Here is a 22,391-nt window from a genome sequence, read left to right as displayed (position 1 = left end):
GAGGACTAGTGAGAGATGGGCATGGATTCTGTGAATCAGAGCTTTTGATTAGGGGAAGCAACATCTACGTCCACTGGAGTTTAGGGAGTTGCTCAGTATATTCATCAGGATAGTCTAACTGCAGAACAGACAGTAGGCTTCACACAGTAAAGATTTATTTTTCCCTCACATCTCTCCCTAGTCCTTCAGGGATCTTAAACTCCTTCCAGCTAAGGGCTCCATCATTGTTTAGGTTCTCCTCTGCATGCACATGAGGGAAGGAGAACCAGGGTGATTTTAGGGGAGTTTCATGGGCTACCCTGGAAGTTGTATCCATCACTTCTGCCCATTTTCCATTGTCAAGAACTCAGTTGGTCACAGACTACAGTTAACTACAAGGAAGGCCAGAAGTGTTAGTTGTGTGTCCCAAAGAAAAGAAAACTCCAAGTGAACAGGTTACCTGAAAGCAGTCTGTCTTACACATTATAAGTGGTTTCATTATAGCCTGCTCTTTACACCACCCCAAAATGGCCCGTTTCCTATAACTGGTTTCATAGGATTGGTATCTCCATTGAGTAACAGCAGTATCCTTTAGAAAGAAGCTTTGTTGTGTTTTTTTTTCCCCCTTTTCCTTCCATTGATTCTGCCTCTCATGTATGAGATTTTCCAAACCCTCTAGAACTATAGCCTAAGGCCAACTGACTATCACTAAACAAGTATCAATAATCAAACTAAGGTATTATTACCATAGAAGTAGAAAGTACATAATTGCATTACAGAGGAAACTCGGTCTTTTTACTTCCTTGGAATTATAAACATTGTGTACAGCTGGAGCCAGGAGGTGGTTGCCATAACAACCATGGAAAGGCTAAAAATAGCCTCTTTCATATTGTATTGCTTAAGGTGGAATTATGACATGTTATGGTGTTTTAGGGCAGGTAATTCTCTTTCATGTGTTAAATGTTTGCAAACTTTCTTTAACAAAGCAATATTTGTATAATGTAAGTTTTTGAATTGCTGGTTCTAATTATATACCTGACCCCTATGTTCCAGGATTCTTTTCTGACATAGAACTCTATTTCAGTACGTTTCTCTTGTCTTCTGAGAGTCTCTGAGAACTCTCTACACCAAAGTCAGCATTACGTTTGTTTTTTTAAAAAAGAAATATATATATATATATATATATATATTTTATATATATATATAAAATGACCCTGTAAGAGCATGCTTATGTCCTCTCTGATAGGAAGTGGGAATGTGAATAATTATGATGGAGTCTTTTCTGCATATTCCCTCTGGTCTGCCATCAAACCCTGCACAAGGTAGCTGTCCCCACTGTGAGTGACCCTGTGGTTCCAGTTCTTCACAGTAGCATTTACACCTCCCCACCTCCACCTCTTCACCTGCAGAGTAAGGCAGTGCTGAGGTTTCCCCAGGAAGGCAGAAATCAGTGACTTACTTCAAAGGAGACCTATTGCTTCCTGTATGACAATAGTATTTTTTAAAGAGGTGAGAGCAAGGATACTACGAATGGTGGGACATTTGTAGGACAGAGGCTTGGCAGGTTTTTTTTTATTCAGGTGACTACTAAAGAGAGCCTTATGGGAAATTGCACAGGTCTGAGGGAATTGTAGACCGCATAGCTATAGGAAGCTATAAAGGCAGGGTTCTAAATGTTATAGGGTTGGGTGAATTTGCTTGGCATGTGGGAGGACTCCTAATGGAAGAGAGGCGCTTCTTGAGCAGTTGAAATTTTCTGCTTTGTTTTTGCAATATTTTAGTTCTAGTAGATCCTCAGTAATTTGCACCACTGAGACAGCACTGTGGACTGTTAGCAAGTAAGCAGTATGATGAATTAAAAATGTTGCACCACAGAAAATATTTCTTGACTTGTTTATTTGGATGTTTGTCATAACAAACTAGAAAATGTGCTGAAATATGAGCAACATGAGTGAGTCTTCATTATAGAACTTCAGCAAAAAATTCTTAATGTACCTTCCAATCTTAGAATTATTCCCAAGTCCCTGGAAAATGAGAGATTAACCAGGGTTTGGTTTTATGTTTGTTTCTGTGTGCAATTAAGCGCAGCCCATTTTGTCCTTCTGCTTGATATAACAGAGTTGTCATGAGTCTGGCTGTGCCATGGAAACTGGTTTGACGTCACTAATTCTGCTTAGATGGAGGATTAGAGCTAGACAAAGTCGTTGATTTTTAAAGACGAATCCTTTGTGCCTTCCAGTCCCAAAGGTTCACGCCCGTTTCAACATAAAGGATAGTGTATACAGTAGACAATCGAGACAAGCAGTACCAGTGTTATTTGTGATTCAGACAAAACTAAGTTGAATAGTATTATCCTTGGAAAAAGAGTGAGACTGAGACAGAATTGTATGCTGTTGTGGGTGTGGGGAGGTTTTTGCTTGACAAATACGTGTTCTTGATGGTAGAACAGATTTGTAGAGGGGGTGCTTTCTCTGCTGTCATTTGGGTATAATTGTAAATGCCGTCCTCTTACTTCTTAGGTGTGATACATTCTCACTTTATGCAGCATCTGAATAGTCTTAGATTTGTTTGAACATATTTTAAAATGCAAATACTGTGCTTTATAAAAGTAACCTAAAATTCTGACTTTTTGCTGAAAGTAACTTTATCCCCTAGAATTTTAAATCAGGGTAGAATACTTGGGAAACAAAGATCTTAGTTGCCTCAGGGAGTAAACAAGTGAAGGAGCATGACTGTATGATTGTGACTTATTGCATTATTGATAATAATTTTTGAAAATGGGAAAGAAGCTTTTATTATCTTTAATGTTAGAATCATGGCTTCCTTGAATAAAATTTTTAAGAGCCTGTTGAATGAGTTCAAGATTTAATTTTTAAGAAGTATCTGATAATGTTAAACATACCTATAAAGGCTTTTAAATTGCTTTTTTTTTTTTTTTGGCAAGAAATGAAGTAAGAAATGTAAGATTTTTGTTCAAGGGCAAACACAACCACCCCCTCTAGTGTGAGTGGAGTAGAGTACAGAATTCAGCTAACAAAAACCAGCAAAGGTAGACAGTGGCGTCAGTGAAAAAACATGATCTTTATCTTCCTCAAACTGCCTTCTCTTTACTTGCTCTGTATGAGTGAGGAGATAACAATTCTTGGTTATATGAGAAAAAAGGGGTTCATTGGTCAGGATTTGGGGTTACTTCTTGGAAAGTACACCGTGGTGTAGACCACAGAGTCACTCTTTTAGCTTTCCCTTGATTGGGATCTGACCCTGCTTAAAGGTGATGCATTCTCATGTGTCGTAAATATGTATTTTCTCTCATTTTATAGATTTATTGAGATATATTTTACATACTTTAAAATCTGTCTATTTTAAATGCATTGTTCAGTGGTTTTTAGCATATTCACAGAGCTGTGCAACCATCACCATGGTCTAATTTCAGCATCCTAAAAATATGAAGATAATTTAAAGATAAATTAATATTGTATTAAAAGTCTCCTGTAACAAAAGTGATTTTTATTCCATTTTTATCAAAAGAATTTGTTACAAATATAGATAAAATGAAGTGACTAGGTGTTCATTGTTAGTCAGTTTTTCTCTTTAATCTTAGAGGATTGGGTTCTAACTCCTGATAAAGTTACCTTAAAATTAAAAAATAAAAGGCTCTGCTGTTTCTGAGAGAGACAGAAGAAAAAAAAATACAAGAATGATGTAATTCGTGAATCAATGGCTTTTTTCAAAACCCTTAATAGCATTTTTAAACTTAATCTTATTTCTATCACCAAACGTTAATGGATTTTACTGTTTAAAAACGTATGTATTACTAATAAGGACTTCACACACACACACACCACAGAAATACACAAAGCACCACCAGCTTGTTTCCGGTGACACATGAAACTGAGGATCCAGACTTCCCTTTGATGGTTGGAGTGGCATCTTGCCTAGAGGCTGGCAGATGGAGCGGGTGACCTTTGGGGATTATTTCTTTTTCAGATTTATGTCTGAAATAACTGAGATGCCATTTAATCATGTTTCCTCTCTTATTTTGCCTAAAAAGGTCTAGGTAGTCCCCCTTTTTAAAAATACTTTTAAAAAACAGGCTTTGGGGAATTAAATGGAGACAAAGAAGAATGAAAAACTGGGTTGAAGAAGAGGAACCTGCTGTGGAGGATGGGACACGGGTGGGGTCCGATTTCAGTAGCTGAAGAAGAGGACCTTCAGTAGAAGAGGCTTGCCTGGCAGATGTGGGGCCTTGGGCTCAATTCCCAGCACAGGGAGAGAACCCCTCAGAAGAACAGAATGAGGGGAAGAGTTGGTCATTAGTTCTAACATTCCTGAAGTCATGATTGTATGTGTTTCCTACCAGCAAGTGCTTGCTAACAGCTAGTAGGCTCACAGCATTGCTTTTCTCAAACTATTTTTCATTTGCTTATAGAATTAGAAAATCCAGGTAACTTTCTGACTTTTAACTGGAAGTAGTCTCTAAAAGTTAAAAAAGGAATCAAGCTTTGGCTTTTGGCAAAAGAACACATAAGTGAACTAGAGCCATAGAGTTGTGGAGTCAGCTTTTTGGTGCCCAAATATCTACAAACCAGGGAAAACATGAGGGCAGGATATAGCTATTCATTCATTGTCAGAGATTTTCTTAAGCACCTGTTTGTTCCATACTCTGCATTTGCATAGTGCTTGAAGAAAAGTGGGATTCAGTTCCCAGAAGTTTATGATTTTGTTGAAGGGTAACATATTTTTGCAAATAGAATGCTTTAAATCCTAGAGCAAGCTAATGTGGGATGATATTCCACAGTAAAGGTGCATGTACGGAACATCTATAAATGAGTGTGTGTGTGTGTGTGTGTGTGTGTGTGTGTGTGTGTGTGTGTGTGTGTTTCTGGAGATCAAACCCAGGGCCCAGTGCATGCTAAACACTTACCCTATCACTGAGCTACTTACCCTCAGCTCTTTAAATGAACATTGTTGATGCTTTGACCAGAGAAGACCTCAGAAATAAGAGATCAGCTCAAGGAGAATAGATCTGATCCCGTCATGCTCTGGATTACTGAGACTGGGAAGTGAACTCACCATAAAGAAGAGCTATTTTTAGTTTGATTGAATTATGCCTCATTCACTAACCAAGCATATCACTCACTGATGAAAGGCAGGGAGAGCTGTGTGTTAGAAGAGCAGCTATGTTGTTCTGTTTCAAATAATTATACATCTCAGTGTACAGTTCACACACAATTGTGTATGTGATTTCATTCCATTGACTTTGCACATTTTCCTTTTTAGGTCTAAAGGTGCAATTCTGAACATCTCCTCTGCCAGTGGCGTGTTTCCGGTTCCACTATTGGCCATCTACTCTGCGACCAAGGTGAATATAAGACTAAGGAATGATTTTTTTAATCCAAGTAATTAGCATAGACTTAACTTTCTTGAATATCTATTCTTGGCAATTTTCCAATGGATTAAGAGAAAAAGGAATACCCCCCATGAATTTTGGGGAAGCCACAGCTGGAGACATACGGATAGGTGTAAACTTACAAATGGGACAACAGCACATCAGAGCCGCTGGTGCTTGTTTTCCTCCCAGTTATTTTCTGGTTTTAAAAGTGATACTGTGCTTTCCATGGAAAGCTAGCCTGGGCCAGTTACTCTCTTAATTGGAACATGATGCTAATGAGTCTGAGATTGGAGGTTTGATATGTGAATGAGTCAGTTTCACACAGCATAGAAGAATTGCATCCAGTCAGCACATAAATGTACGCAGTATGCCAACCTAGACTGGGGAAAGTGTAACGTTCTGTCACATTATGCAGAATTCACAGATATACAGTGTCACTTCTGGGGTGTGAACAAGAATTTTCCAGACTTTGTGTAATTTGTCATAATTTCATACAACATCTCCATTCACCTCACATTACTGCTAGGATAATAATATATAGAATGCATCTCTTCTGCCTGCAGGTCAGTAGCATCATGTTCCAATACATTATTGAGCATGGAATACATTTCCAAAGGGAAAAATGACTATTTAGATGTTGAAGTTAAATAAGCTTTTAGGGCAAAATAAGCAACTTATAATACATAGTAAAAACTTGCTACATGCCAGTGAAGGAAAAGAGCAAACCACTTGCTTCCTTTTTCACTTAAAAAACCTCAGTCACTACTTTTTTTTGAGGAACCTTGACACCACCCCACAATCTTTGCAATGGACTTGCTTTCAGTATCTCTGAAACATACTATAGACATGTTTACAATGATGGCATGTGTTGGAAGTGATCGGTCAACTTCAGTTTCCTGCTTGTTCTCCATGGATGCAGACTGTTGCAATTCAGACCTTCATGAAGTCTATATTGGTACTTTGCATTTCAGATCCCAGCTTGAGTTCACCTTTGAGAAAGGGCCTGTTAAAGTCAATGGATAGATTTAAAGTTGCATTATTTATCGGAAGATGGACTCTCACTTTCATCTCTGTGCTGCTTGGATTTTGCCACCCTGAAGCATCCAGAGGATTCTTGTTCTTTTCCTTTTCACAACAGAATCCCCCATAGGAGAGAATTCATATTGTGTTTCTGCTTATGTTACAAGTAGAGAGCAGAAATACATCCTTTGTTTTAATAATATAAAAGTATTTTTTCTTAGAAAATAATTTTTTGAAAAAAATACAGACTAAGAAGAGCTTTTTCCAGTTAAATGAAAATTTAGGTCTGTAGGATTCATTTGGTGGCAGATAAAAATCACTTGAGGTTTGGAAGGCTTTTTTAAACATCTTTCCTGTGTTTGAAGTGAAAGAATGATTAGAAATGATGGTGTTAAGTAGTTTATTACTTTTTGTTTCCATGGCTACAAATGAGGCAGATTGATGTAATGTGTTTTCTTCTCCCTCCCACCGCCTCCCTAGGCTTTTGTAGATTTCTTCTCTCAGTGCCTCCATGAGGAGTATAGAAGCAAGGGCATCTTTGTGCAGGTGAGTGGAGTTTGTTTCAGTGAAGTGTCCCTGTTTTTGTGTGGTTTCCACAGCAACAGTTGCTGTCTTGGCAACGAAAGAAAATCACATTCCTCAGTAAGTGAATGTGACGTTAGCACACCATTAAAGACATGGTTCTTTTCCCCTTATGCACCTAAGTCTAAATTTTAAAAAATCATTACCTAGAATTAAGTAGGGATACCTAAAGTAGAACTATAAAACAGTTGAAGCATAATTATCCTACATTCTTGTGGATTAATTTTGAGGGAATCAGATTATGATAGCTCTTTTAAATGGTAGTAAAATACACCCAACATAAAACTTACCATGTTAATCATTTTAAGCCTGCAGTTTAGGGCCATCGAGTCCGTGTGCATTGCTGTGCACCTGTTGCCACTGTCCATCTCCAGAACAAGTGCATCTTCCCAAACTGAAACTCTATGCCCACTACACACTAGTTCCAATTTCTCCCTCTCCTCAGACCCTGGCAACCACTATTATACTTTCTATCCTTCTGAATTTGTCTACTCTTGATACCTCCTGTGAGTAGAATCATATAGAGGTTGATCCTTCAAAATCAAATCTCTTAGAGTATCTTAGTTTCCTTTTGCTTAGCAGAATGTCCATCTCGAGGGTTCATCCATGTTGAAGAATGTGTTAAAATTTCCTTCAGAGGCTTCTTTTGTATGTGTAGCACATTTTGTTTACCCACTCATGCACTGATGGACATTTGGGTTGCTTCCATCTGTCAGCCATTGTGAATAATGCGGATATGAACATAGGTGTGCAAATATGTCTTTGAGACCATGATTTTAATTCTTTTGGATGTATATGCAAAATGGTATTGCTGGATCATATGGAAAATCTATTTTAAATTTTTAACTATGATACTGTTTTTCATATTGGCTACACTGTTTTACCTTCCACCAGCAGTATACAAGAGTCCCAATTTCTCCATATCCTCCTGAACATGTGCTGTTTTCTGTGTCTGTTTATTTGTATAGCCACGCAGTAACCATATTAATGGGAGTGGTCTCTCCCTGTGGTTTCAATTAGCATTTCCCTAATGATTAGTGATACGGAGCTCCTTTTCAGGTGATTACTGTCCATTTATATATCATCTTTGGAGAATGTCTATTCATGCCCTCTGCCCTTTTTTAAATTTTTTTTTTTAATTGTAGTTCTTAAATCATTTGGACACTAACCCCTTATTAGATAATTTGCAAATATTGCTCCCATTCCATAGATTGCCTTTTTACTCTCATGGTGGTGTTTTATTTTACATTATTATTAGTAGTAGTAGTATTATACCAGTGATTGAACCCAGGGGTGCTTACCCAGTGAGCCACATTCCTAGCCAATTTTATTTTTTGACTCACGGTTTTGTTAAGTTGCTTAGAGCCTTGCTAAGTTGCTGAGGCTGGCCTTGAATTTGCAATCTTCCTGCCTCAGCCCCCCAAATTGCTGGGATTACAGGCATGTGCCAACATGCCCAATTCCTTGGTAGTGTCTTATTTTAATTTTTTGTATTGGGCATTGAATTCAGGGACACTTAACCACTGAGCCACATCCCTACCCACCCACCTTCCTTTTTTTTTTAATAATTTACTTAGATACAGGGTCTCACTGAGTTGCTTAGCTTCTCACTAAGTTGCTGAGGCTGGCTTTAAACTCTGGATCCTCCTGCCCCAGCCTCCCATGTTGCTTATTACAGGCATGTGCCACCATGCCCAGCTCTTTGTAGTGTCTTTTATGCAAGCATTGATAGTGTTCTTTCAATTTTGGTATAGTGCTGGTTATCTACTTTTTTTTTTTTTTATTTCTGGTGTCTTTGGCATCATATCCAAGAAATATCCATTAAATCCAATGTCATGAAGCTTTTCCCCTATTTTCTTCTAACAGTTTTATAGTTTTAGCTTATGTTAGGTCTTTCATCCATTTTGAGTTAATTTTTATATCGACCTTTGAGTTTATTATGTCATTAGTAGATGTAGTACTATGAAAGTACAATACAGACTGTGAGAGGACGTAAACAGTGGGTTTTATGAGTACCTATCTCATGAGCTATTGTTTAACCCAAAGAAATAATGGCTCCCAGTGTTTCCATGCTTAGGCACATTTAAAAAAATATTGGGCAGAAGTTGGAATTACTGCCTTTTTTCTTGCTCTTGCCCATCACCTAACCTAGTGTATATACAACTAGTTCTTAGTATGGCTTTCATTACTTTGAGCCTTATATTTTGCTTTTTCAATGATCAATCAAAATAATTGTGAGTATTTGAGTGGTTACTTTTCATAGACAGTGCTAAGCATTTTATTTGCCTCACTTCACTCCATTTCATAAGGATCTCAGGAGATAGTGTGACTCTCATCTTTTTGGCTGGAGATATAGCTTAGTTGGTAGAGAGCTTGCCTTGCATGCATAAGGCCCTGGATTTAATCCCCAGCACACAAAAATATAAATAAATAAATAAAAATTTAGTAGAAGGGGCTGGGATTATAGCTCAGTGGCAGAGCACTTGCCTAGCATGTGTGAGGCACTGGGTTTTATCCTCAGCACCACATATAAATAAATTAAAAATAAAAGTACATCAACAACTAAAAACTATAAAAAAAGATTTAGTAGATTATCATCTTTTTTAAAAGTTGTAAGAAATCAAGGCTTTAAAAGAATAAGTTATTTGTCCATTTTGAACCAGGACGCAAATCTGATCTATTTGGTACCAAAGCCTGTGTTCTTACCCACTACGCTACTTGCTCTGGGCCTATAAGACATCACTGAACACTTATTGGATCATCTGTGCTTGGGAAGTTGTGGAGCCAGAAGGTACTTGGCTTCTTGGTTCCATTTCATTCTTTATATCCGCACATAAACAGGATAGACCTAAGTGCTGTCTAGCTCTAGCTGCTAACCCTTTTCATTCTGGTACGTACTGGGGCCAAATCACCTATCATGAGAGTGAGTGGTAATGAAAGGAAGGGTATGTTGAATATTTCCTCATTTTCCAGGCCCACGGAGAGCCTGCTTGTTCTAAATTTCTACCTTAGCTTTCATCCAAAGGATGCTTAGATGTCAGAGCCACTTAGTATAACAGCTTCTCATATGTTTAAGGTGCATTGGGGAGGACAGAGTATGCTAGAGTCCTGGATTTTTTTTTTTTTTTTTTTTTTGTGTGTGTGTGTGTGTGTGTGTGTGTGTAGCAGGAGGAGATACTGGGGATTGAACTCAGGGGCACTCAGCCACATCCTGAGCCCTATTTTATATTTTATTTAGAGACAAGTTCTCACTGAGTTCCTTAGCACCTCACCATTGCTGAGGCTGGCTTTTTGTACTCGAATTCTCCTTTCTCAACCTCCCGAGCTGCTGGGATTACAGGTGTGCACCACCATGCCTGGCGGAATCCTGGAATTTTTATTGAACTCTTCCATGCTCTCCTTACTGCCTTCCTTGACACCAGACATTATAATGCTTGTAACTCAAAACTGCTATGTGGATTTTGGTAACAAGAAAACAAATGAAGCATTTATTGGGGACAGATCGAGAAGGATGGCATCAATTGCTATCCAATGTTACATTTTTTCCCCAATGAACCTATAATAATCATACTATTTGTTTAATAATTTTTAAAGACCCATTGAAATTAGGCAAGAGTCTCAAAGTTTATTGGTGAGTTACCTGTAGGCAACAACCAGAGCTGCAGATGTTTCAGTGACCCAAGGGGCAGTAGGCCTTGTGAACGCAGATGAGCAATGCCAGAAATTCTGCTCATAGACAAAACTGTCTCCTCTCTTGTTCCCTCCCTCCCTCCCTCCCTCCCTCCCTTCCTTCCTTCCTCTTCCTTCCTTCCACCAGGTATTAAACTCAGGACATTTTACTACTGGTTTAGTCAGCTTTTTTGCTGCTGTGATTAAAAGGACCCAACCAGAATAATTTTAGATGAGGAAAAGTTTATTTGGGGGCTCACAACTTCAGAGGTCTTAGTTCATAGAAAGCTGGCTCCATTCCTTGGGGCTCAAGGTGAGGCAGAACATCATGGCAAAGAGTGTGGCTTAGAGAAGCGGTCACATGATGAGCAGGAAGCAGAGAGAGACTCCATTTGACAAATACAAATTTATACCCCAAAGCCACACCCCAGTGCCCCACCTCCTCCAGCCACACCTCAATTGATCCCATCCGGGGATTAATTTACTGATTGGGTTAAGGTATTCTCAACCTAATCATTTCCCCACTGAACCCTCTTACATTGTCTCACACGTCAGCTTTTGGGGGGGCACTTCACTTCCAAACCATAACAACCACAAAACTACAGTCTTTTTTATTTTCAGACAGAGTCTCACTAAATTGCTGAGACTGGTCTCTGGCTTGCAATCCTCCTGCCTCAGTTGCCCCCACCTCGGTTCCTGGAATCACAGGTGTACACTGCTATGCCCGGCTTCTCTCATTTTCATAGCCTGTTACCCTCAAAGATTTTTTCCTCCAGGTTCTCTTCCCATTAATCTGGTATGACTGGAAATTACTACAAAAATACAGTATTTGTCTTCTGAAATATTTTACTTTGATAAACTTTCATTTTTGCTTAAATTATTTAATTTCATCAACCATTAGCTTCTTCACATGAATTTATTTGAGATTTAAACATAGAATGAATTTGGTGAAGGAAAGCACAGTTGTCAGGTTGTATGAACCCATCAGAATGCCGAAGGAGAATAAAAGAAGGACCTCATATTAATTCTGATGAAAGGAGCAAATAAATCTGGTCTAAATGAAACTTAGAGTTTAAAATTATTGGGTTTTCTTTGGTGGTGTTTTATGTCTCTAAATTTTGGGGCTAGAAGTATTTGTTAGCTGATTCCACCTCCCACTCCGTCTCACATATTTTTTTATTAAAATACAAATCAGATAATGTTGCTTTTCTTCACAGTTCTCAAATGGCTGTCCCTGAGGCTTAGGATTAAATTCACTCTCCCTGGGACCATTGTCTTTCTTGACACCCTGTCGTCTTCCTCTCTCTTCAGGCCAGAGTGGACACTGGTGTCCAGTACCTTCTCTGCCCTGTGAACTACCCATGACTGGCTCCTCCTCTGGCATTTATTTCCCCAGCTCCCCTCTAAGTCCATGCCACATGTCCTCCCAGTGCCCTTCATTCCTGAGCCCTGTGACCCTTGTCCTTCTTTCAAGGCTGTGGTCACAGTTCACCTATCTGGAAATCCTCGTCTCTGCCCCGTGGCACGTGTACTTATGCCTCTCCTGCCTTTAGCCTACACACTTCTGCCTGCTGTTCTGGCTCTTTCTCTCTCCCCCACTTCCGTGTGTTCTTGAGGGTTTTATCTTGTTGGTCCCTGTACTGCTAATGACACATGAACATTCTGTTTCACTAGAGACCTGCTCTTTGCCTGGTGCCACAGAGGTCTCTGGTTTAGGCATGGTCATGCTTTGTGACACAGTCATTTGTTTCAAGGGCCTTTTGAGCTTCTTGTGTTGCTCCCATGGATTTCTGGTCTTCAGTTGTAGGTGGCTTCTGGGCGAACGCTGTGATGCAAAGTTTCAGGTTTTGTCTAATCTTTGGAAGAACAGATATCTTTTTAGGTCTGCCTCCTTGTGAATGTCCATCAGATTAATCTTTTGTAGAAGAAGGATAGTTTTCAAAGTCTAGATTGTTTTATAATACTTTCTTATTAATATTTTCACCTTGCTTCTCCCTCCCCATCCTTTTCTCAACTTGTTTCCTATAATTTCTAAGACTACCTGTTGAGAATTCAGATTGCCAGCTGGGCGCAGTGGCACATGCCTGTAATCTCTAAAACTGGGAGGCCGAGGCAGGAGGATCGAAAGTTTAAAGTCAACTTTAGAATCTTAGTGAGACCCTGTGTCAAAAAAACAAAAGGGACTGGCAAGTTGCTCAGTGGTAAAGTGCCCCTGGGTTCAATCCCTAGCACCCAAGAAGAGAGAGAGAGAAGACAATTCCGATTTGCCATTCTACAGTCATTTCATGGAAATGCAAATAAACAGCAACACCTTATGCAGTGGCGCACACCTGTAGTCCCCTCCACTTGAGAGGCTGAGGCAGAAGACCAACTTGAGCCCAGGGGTTCAGCCTGGGCAACCTGGCAAGACCCCAGCCTTTCACAAAAAAAGGGAAAAACAAAAAATAAGCAGCAGCAGCAACAAGAAGTTGATAGACTATTGATTTCGAAGAGAGAATGAGGAGAGAAGGATATTCTTGGTAAACCTTATCAAAAGTGTATTCTGTTGATGAGGACTATTGGCTCTCATTGTTCCCTTATAATTAAAGATTAGTCAAAAGAAGTTATACTTAATCTCTCAAAAAGCCAAGTCAGGATTTGTCTGATTTCACTGATATGTTATTTAAATTCCCTTAATCTGGAGTATGTCCACAACCTTTCTTTGACTTTCATGACATTGACATTTTTGAAGAGCACAGCACTCTTCCCCTATTCTTGTTTACTGAACATTTCTCACTTGGGCTTATCAGATGTTTCCTCTAAGTTAGGTTCTGATGATACTTTCCTGTCCAAAATACTACATTTGTGATGCTGTGTCTTTCTCAGGACATCACACGGGGGAGACATAGCGTCATTTGCCCTCGTTGGTGTGGATTTTGACTCATTTCTTTCTGCCACACAGTTACTTTTATTTCCCTTTGATTAATAAGCAGTCTGAGTAAAGACACTTTAAAACATGCTAAGTATCCTGCTGTCTCTTGGGGTTTCCCTTAGATTTAGCATTTGGTGACGTTTCTTCATAGCCTGCCTTGTAAATACAAATCAGGATGCACTGCCTGGATATTTAGTCGTCTCAAAGCAAGAGGGCACAGCGAAAGCACGCCCATCTCAGTGCTCCCTCAGTCGAGTCCATGCTTTGGTGCAGACTGCATTTGTCACCATGTGCTTAGTGGCAGGGAGAAAAGGACAATGAACTCAGTCAGCAGACCAAGGTTGAGTTCTGCTTTTACTGTTGAGTGATGTCTGACCTACAGAAAGTTGCTTCATTACTTTGAGGCTTAATGTCCCTTCTGGCAAGTGGGATGAATAAAGTGATGTATAGAGAAATGCTGCAAACTCTGAAATGGTACGTAAGTATGGAGAGGAGAGAAATTTACCTTTTTTGAACATTTACAGTATGCCCGTTGTGCAGCTACTTACTCTCTCACTTGAGCTAGAGGTTGACCTAGACCCTTTTTACACATAGTAAACTAGGGGTCAGTAGGAACATGTAACTTGCCTGAGGTCAGTTCTGTTTATCAGACAGCAAGTGCCTGCTATTTGAGAGATCCTTAGCCAGGCAGGGGAGAAAGAGGTAAAGAGGACATTGTCCTGTCCCAAAGGAGAGTGAAGAAGACAGATACTTAAGCATCATACACTTAGTGAGGTATATATATTGTGTTCCAATTTTCTTCAGTCAAGAAATATTTCAAGGGTACCTTGGGGATACAGTGGCAAAAGGGCAGCTGGAGCCCTTGCTGTGGCTGAGTTTACATTAGTCAAGAGGAGACAACAGCAAACGGGCAAACGATCCATGGATTCATGATCTGGTACAGCGGTACTGCTGTGAGGACACTCAAGGAGGGCGAGGGCTCAAGCATGTGGGAAGGGCAGAGAGTGTTCCCATCTGGGTTTGTGGCCTGGGTTTGCGTAATTCCGAAGTCCTCTGTGTCTGCAGCGCCTCCCTGGCTCTCACAGGTGCTGCTTTGTGATACAGTTTTCCTCCCAAGACCTGGGAAGCCAGTCTCTAAAGATGCTGTCAACCGGGAGACCATTTGCCAACTGAAACCATCCCTAAGGTTTACTTTGCCTGCCTCTTTGCCAGAGGAGCAGAGAAGAAGCAGGGAGAGACGTCCTGAATCCAGAGGGGGTGGCTGTAGGTTTCAGCTGCCCTGAAAATGAGGTGTTTTTTCTTATTCTTAGCAATAGATTACTAAAAACCACACCATTAAATTTGAACTTATCAACACAAAGAAATCTTTTGGGCCCCATTCCTTTAAGATATCACCTTACAGTTCTTATGTCTTTTTTGTTTATGAGAGTTGATAGTTTTATTAGTTCAGTTAAAAATGTGATTTTTAAAATCAGAATAAACTAAATTTGCTTTCATCTGTGAAATTTAGAAAATGAATAGGACAAATTAAAGGAGAAAACAAAATTCAAGGATTTAAAAAAAATGCAGTAGAGGTCTGTTGGGCTTCAAAGAGCTAAAAAGGTGAATATTAAGAAATGGCTCCTGGAAAACACATGTATACACCCATTTTTCTTGCTAATTGTCAGTGACAATAAAAGGAGGTAATAGAGTGTGTCTTTAGTGCCAATGGAGTCTAAACAGAGCTATGGAGCGACATAAAGATCCTCTCTGGAAATATTCAGATCTGGTCAACTGTACCCGCTTTAACAAATGGCTTCAGAATAGCAAGATTAGATCACTGGAATAATGGGACTCCAAAGAAGTGAGTCTCCACGTGTCAGGGATGATATCCATCTATTTTTCTTGGCTTTTTATGACAGTGTTGCACCACAAGCTCTGTTAACCTGTTAACCTCTCAGTCCCTCCAAACCACTAACTCTGTGTCCAGAGGGAAGATAACCAGATAGTTACCCCAGCAGTCAGATATTTTCTGTGGAAAATGATATTCTTGCACCTCTTACAGGATGTGAAGATTCAGCCAAATACTTTAAGTGGTCAAGATGGAATTTAAATCCAAGTCAGTCTGATTTCATCTAATGCTGATCCCCGCCCCCAGCCACCTCCTCCTCTACTCCACTGTCTCTTTCTCTCACCTCCCAAGTTCAACCCATAAGGAAGCCCTACGACTTTAGTTTATCCTTAAAACATACCCACCTTCTGACCACTTCTCATGACCTCCACTGCTCCCGCTCTGACCTGAGCCACTGTCTTACCCAGGATGCTGGTGCAGGATGCTCCCAGACTGGCCTCCCTGTCCCTGTCCCTATGCTCGCCTGAAGCCCCTCCAGTCTGCTCACAGCAGCCAGAGTAATCAGAACACACAGTCTTCCATGGCTTCTCATCTCTTTCAGAGTAAAACCATGAGTTTTTATCACCTACAGTGTTCTCATTTCAAACTTCCACATTATCTTACAGCCTACCCTCCCACTACATCTCTGCTCTCCTTGCAGTTCCTGAAATGCTCTGAGCACACACTCACCTCAGGGCCTTTGCACTAGCTGTTCCCCCTCAGTCTAAAAGGCTTTTGGCTGGCTTCCCTCCCTTCTTTCAGATCTTTGCTTATGTGTCACCACATGGGAGAGGCCTTTATTGATTTATCTAACTGCAGAAACAGCCTCCACTACCTATATCCTATACCAATGTCCCCCTACTAAACATAAGCTCTGTAAGATTAGGGACTGTTTTGTGCACATTTATGTTCCTAATGCCTAAACATCGTTCTATGTGCTCAGGAAATCAGTATTGTTAAATGAATGCCTGTTTTACAATTACACCATTTTTCCTTTCATTCTTTGTATGTTGACATATAAATTCCACGTTTGGAGACAGGTCACTTGTAGAATTATTAGCCAGCATTGGTCAACATATTGCAAAGCATAATATGTTGAATTCCTTTATTTTGAGCTTAAATGCCAAAATGTGTACCTGTTTTTTATTGCCATGTAGCCAGAACTCTCTGCACCCTCAGAACAATTCCTTTTTCCCAACATTTTCTAGGCTATTTAAGGTTTTCTACCAATAAGATAATCAGGGTCCCTTTTGTAAGGAAAGCTGATTTCATTGTCTGCAAGTGGAGTAATACAAACTCCGGAACTATAGTGTATGTGTACAATTATTCATGTTTTCTGAAGATTTCAGAAATAGAAGATGAATACACAAATTCAAGGAAGTGAGGTGCCCCTGATATATCTCACAGGAGCCTAACCTGTGCCTTAGGAATATGTGCTAGCCACACTGGTGAATTTAATTCCCAGAAACAGCAAATTAGACCCCAAGTCTAGAATCCCATATTGTGCAAATAGACTGAGGCCTGGAGTCAACTCTTGTCCATGTTATCCCAGACCTTTGCCAAGAATTGTTCTGTGATCATTTATAAATATGAGAAAGTATTTAGTACACAGTTGACTACACATGAAAGATGCTCCGTGGGAAGTCCCAGAATTCCGTATTTGGCTCTTGAGTGTCTGCCGTGCAGCTTTGAGCATCCTCTTTCCCGCTGCTCCATGGCATTAAATGGTAGTAGCTTTCCTGCTCTGAACCAAGACCCCTCAACTGTTCTGTAAAGACCAGATACCGAAGCATTCTACTTGATTGGGGAGGGGGGATAACCAAGTTGTTCCAGGGATGGATAGATAGATAGATAGATAGATAGATAGATAGATAGATAGATAAATGATTTTGGGGGGGGTGGGTACCAGGGATTGAATTTAGGGGCACTCAACCACTGAGCCACATCCCCAGCCCTATTTTGTATTTCATTTAGGGACAGGGTCTCACTGAGTTGCTTAGCACCTTGCTGTTGCTGAGACTGGCTTTGAACTCGTGATCCTCCTGCCTCAGCCTCCTGAGCCACTGGGATTACAGGCCATTAACAGCTTTTGCTTTATGACCTAACCAGTTATTTTCAGTTTAAGATTCTAAATTTGGGAAATCAGGATACTTGCCCGCATCTATTGCTGTCAAGGTCAGGTTGTTTCTGAGCTGGCAAAATTTGTATAGCAACCTGTTGAGCTTAAACAACTTCAAAATTTTTCTGCCCAGAACATTTCTTCTTGACCTGTTTCCCATGATGTTTTCCTGAGTAAGGACAAAAATGGAGTCAGGTGCAGTGGTGCACTAATCCCAGCAGCTCAGGAGGATGAGGCAGGAAGATTTTGAGTTCAAAATCTTCTTTGCCTTTGTTTAGATAGATCATCTGGCTTAATCTTCACAGTATTTAAAATTTTGGTGTAAACGCTCATTATCAACTTTCTGGTGTAATAATCTTATGGACCATAGCGGTAGAAAGGGCCCTAAATACTACTGCTCTTCAGTGCTATCCATATGAAATGGGTTTTTTGACAAGTTCTTTCAGTAGGTATTGATTGTGCCCCTACTGTATACCAGGTGCTGTTCTAAGCATTGACAGTACAGTGGCAAATGAGGAGGGTGTGTTCTAGAACTTGATACCATCCAGTGATTGGATGTAGTTTTTTTTTTTTTTCACTGCTGTTTCGCCTCCTTCACACATTGCCAGTGTTTGAACTTTATTACCTACTTCTTAGTTCCCTGAGAACATCATGTTCTTTCATGTCTCCCTATTTGTTTATATGGTAGGCGCCTCCACTTTGTTTAGGACTTAGCGCAAAAGCATCGTGTCAACCACCTTGATTTTAAACCCTTATGGAAGTAAATAAGTACTCTTTACAGAAGAGAATTTACATTTCTTAGTTGGGAAAACAATTGGACTTGGAATTCCTGTGTGCATTTCTTGTCCCCTCCCCCCAGAGCCAGGGTCTTTTCTAGACTCTTAAAGACAGTTTAGCTGAGTGATGAGTTAACTTGTGGCACCATCAAGTGGTTCAGTCAGGCAATGCAGTGTAATTGTTCTTACAAGATCAAGAATCCAGTTTATGCCATATGCATATTAAAGGGGAGAGGAAGGAAAGGTGGATGGAAGAAAGGAACCAGAAATTATAATGCAATTGAAAAGTATAATTACCAGACCATCTGCATCTCAAGAGGCTCAGAATTTAACAGAATCTTAGCAGGTTTGATCTATATGTGGGAATGTTTTTTCAAATCCTCAATTTTTTTTTTTTTTATAATCAGTAAAGCAGAGACACAGAGATGAGAAAAGGTTTGCTTATGTTCCTTCATTATTTGAGATCAGAGTATAAACATATTTTCTGGGGTTTTTAGGTGCTCAGCTTTGCTTGGTGAACAAACTTGACTTACCCATTGAACTCCACATTTTATACTTGGTGTCAGTCAGTGATAACTCTTTGGGCTGTGCTTATATCCTCACAATAAAACTTTGGTTTTGAAATCAAAGTCTTTTTTTGACCAAAAACAAAAAACTTACTCCTTAAGTGAGGGGTAAATGGATAATATTTAATAATTAATAAGTGAGGGGTAAATGGATAAATATTTCCATAAAAACCCAAATTCTCAAACATTTTAAGTTGGATCAGATACTCATATGCTTAGTGAAATTAGTTTACTTGGTGTAGGTTTGTGGCTTCGGGGATAAGAAAGAGAAAGAGGGAGAGTGACAGTGGCCAGTCCTGGGGTTCTAGACTCTGTTGGGTTGAAGTTTCAGGTTACATATCAAGAGTGGTGAGCTGTATTCTTTGACTTATACTTGGGGGTGGGAAAAATACAAAATGACAAAGCCTGCAAAATGACAAAGGGACAGGGAACCATTCCTTCCAGATCTCAGCAAGAAGGAAACCCATAATGGAACAGACCTTAATTACATTCCTAATGTGGAAGTTTTGATTTTGACCACCACCTGTTGGAACGGATCCTCCTCTTTCACACGAGTTGGACAGAATACGTTCACCTTTGGTGAACTGCAATGCCCATGTTATTTCAAATTACAGAAGAAACCTCTTTTTGTCACAACTCGGGACTCATTGTAATAGGGTTTCTTGTTATGGGATTCTATGTTGAATCACATCCAAAATGTACCAAGCATAAGCAATAAATTACATTCATAAAATTCCTCTAAAAGCTCACATTCAGTTTTGTCAAACCCTGTCTGTCCTGTCAGGTGTCTTTGTTGCTCAAGCAGTTTACACATTGTTTATACAGTCTTTCCAACCACCTCATCCCTACCCACCCACCCCCGCCCCCCTCCAAAAAAAAATAAGTTAGAAAGAAGTAGTCCTATCCTCTCACTAGCAAAGTTTATAAAACTCAGAATCAGAATGCTAAGAAATTAGGGAAGAAAAGTGATAGTTTAAGGCTAAGAAAATGAAATATCTGTTGTAGGACTAAGTTTATAGAGCAAGCTTAATTCATAATAAATTATGGGGGAAATGAGTACCATCTCTTTAGAAGGATACAGTGTCAAAATTCTTACTTACTGGTTCTGCACACCAGTGTTCCATTCAGTCAGGTCATCCTCTCCCTCAGTCTCCGCTCTCTGGATTGCTATCAATACCTTCCTTTTCTTTCTTTTTTTAAAAACATTTTTCTTTAGTTGTAGACAGACACAATGACTTTATTTTTTATTTATTTATTTTTATGTGGTGCTGAGGATCGAACCCAGTGCCTCACAACATTAGGCGAGCGCTCTACCGCTGAGCCACAACCCCAGCCTCAATGCCTTTCTTTTAAAGGTTCCAGACAGTGTTTCCATTTCTTTTGAATATTTTCCTCAGTCTCATTCTGTTTTATTCATGGATTGACTTACTACAGTTTGTTTTATGCTTCATGTGTTCTCTCAGGCTGTGTTTAGATGGCTGCTTTTCTTCTTTCTCTACAGCTGTCAGTCAAGCATCACGTCAGTTTTGAGTTTGTGGGCTTCTGATCAGTGACATGTTTTGTCTTTCTAGAGTGTCCTGCCATTCTACGTAGCTACAAAACTGGCTAAAATCCGAAAGCCAACTTGGGACAAGCCCTCTTCAGAGACATTTGTGAAATCTGCAATTAAAACAGTAGGCTTGCAGTCCCAAACCAATGGATACCTGATCCATTCTCTTATGGTATGTTGATTTTTAAGTCTCACATCAGTACTTTCTGGTTTGGGATTTTTCTTTCTCATTGAGTCACAAAACAGTGACACAAAATAGTATATATTGTTAATCTAACAGGGCATCTGTGCATTATTTTAAACTGTACCCCCAAGAACTTTAAAATCTACCTGTAAGTAAAATACTTAAAATTTAGTAACATCAGGTCATCGGCTTCAGTTAGCCCAGATTGTATGCTATAATTACATATCTCCCCCATTTCTTTCTCTAGGGCTCAATAATCTCCATCCTGCCTTCTTGGATTTACCTTAAAATATCCATGGGTCTCAACAAGTCTGTGAGGGCTCGCTATCTGAAGAAAGCCAAGAAGAACTAAACGTCATCCCACAGCCAGATGCTTCTGCCTGTGCACGTTCGCTGCAGGGCACCCACCAGTCCCCAGAAGCTGCTGTTCTCATTGCAGCAATTGCTAACCTGGCCAAATGTTGTCATGATTTGAAGGAAAAAAGAAGTTGCTTTTAGAAGTTCCCGACACATGTTCTGGATTCCACCAGAACTAATTTTGAAGTTTAATGTAAACACTCATATAAAATGGATGTAGAACTCATATTACCAAGAACAATTTAATAGGAAAAAACATGATTATAGCAAATCACAGAATGACAAACATAAAAGCCATCTGTTCCATCTGGCCCCAAAGTCAGTGATCATTATTATATTTTCTCTAAAAACATACCATAAAATACAATCACTAGCAATTCTTTTTTTCTTTTTTTTTTTAAATTTTACTCACTTTGAGGGAATGGGGATTAATTAATTTGCTTGTTGGTGACAGTAATGATTTTGAAAAAATGGGGAATTAATTTGCTTTTTGGTGGCCAAACTATAATTTACATAGATCTCTATAAGGTTTTCTAAATGTATATACCAATTTATATGTTTATATGGAACTATTCCTTCTAAAAAGTATAATCATGAAAGAGGGAATTATTTCTGACACGTAAAGCCCACTAAAATAAGCTTTATTATAACATGTTATTTCTTCTCAGTTTACACAAATGTAAATACTGAAACTGTGCGGTATGATTGAACTATAAAGATAAGTGGACCAAGGCTGGGGTTGTGGCTCAGTGGTAGAGTGCTTGCCTAGTACGCATGAGTCCCTGGGTTCGATCCCCAGCACCACATTAAAAAAAACTAAATAGCGTACAATGAATCGAAAAGCCTTCTGCTGTCATGTAGAACTGATTAGAACTAATACAAAATAAGTTTTTTAAAAACGAAGTTTAAAAAAATAAAGGTATATTAAAAAAAAAAAGATAAATGGACCAAAATGTACATTGAGGCTGACCATCCCTATGGTACCACTGACACCCCAACTCAGGACCTGCACAGACCCCAGCCTTCTTTGTTTTCGCTTTGCACCAATATTGCTCACATGTATGAAAACAGACTACTTAAATAATAATGGCTATCATGGAAATGGCATTGTACTTCTTAAATTGGAACCCTACAGTACTGATACAATTAGCTTTAATAAAAGGTGATATAACCATGGGTTGAATGAAAGCATATTTTTTTTGTTCTAGAAACTTAAGATCATATTTATGTTGGCTTACATAAGACAAGACTGACTTTTATCCTTCTTCAAAATCTATAGGGATGTCACTGAGGAAGAATTCAATACTGTGAAATACGCAGCACAGAAAGGTGGGCCTTTATCTAGGCTGTGTCTCCTAGTTTTAAGCACCAGTAAATTTGTAAAAAGAAAAAAAAATTAAATTGGGTTAAGTGCTTC

General features: G+C 39.4%; 1 protein-coding gene and 1 non-coding gene across 3 annotated transcripts in view; both read left to right on the top strand.

Moving 5' to 3' along the window:
- Hsd17b12 (hydroxysteroid 17-beta dehydrogenase 12) overlaps positions 1-22,148 on the top strand; it is a 148,185-nt gene extending 126,037 nt beyond the window's left edge. For both annotated transcript variants that reach the window (XM_005330041.5, XM_078046203.1), the window contains 4 exons: positions 5,260-5,341; positions 6,872-6,937; positions 20,456-20,605; positions 20,865-22,148. In XM_005330041.5, the coding sequence (XP_005330098.2) occupies positions 5,260-5,341; positions 6,872-6,937; positions 20,456-20,605; positions 20,865-20,969 (403 nt within the window). In that variant the 3' untranslated portion in view covers positions 20,970-22,148. The remainder of the gene's footprint in view (positions 1-5,259; positions 5,342-6,871; positions 6,938-20,455; positions 20,606-20,864) is intronic.
- Positions 21,709-21,781, top strand: Trnat-agu (transfer RNA threonine (anticodon AGU)). The gene has a single exon. It is a non-coding gene; the product is annotated as a tRNA-Thr (tRNA).
- Positions 22,149-22,391: the final 243 nt, after the last annotated feature.

This window comes from Ictidomys tridecemlineatus, chromosome 4 (assembly GCF_052094955.1).
Source record: "Ictidomys tridecemlineatus isolate mIctTri1 chromosome 4, mIctTri1.hap1, whole genome shotgun sequence".
Lineage (NCBI taxonomy): Eukaryota > Metazoa > Chordata > Mammalia > Rodentia > Sciuridae > Ictidomys > Ictidomys tridecemlineatus.
This window is presented reverse-complemented; position numbering and strand designations above follow the sequence as displayed.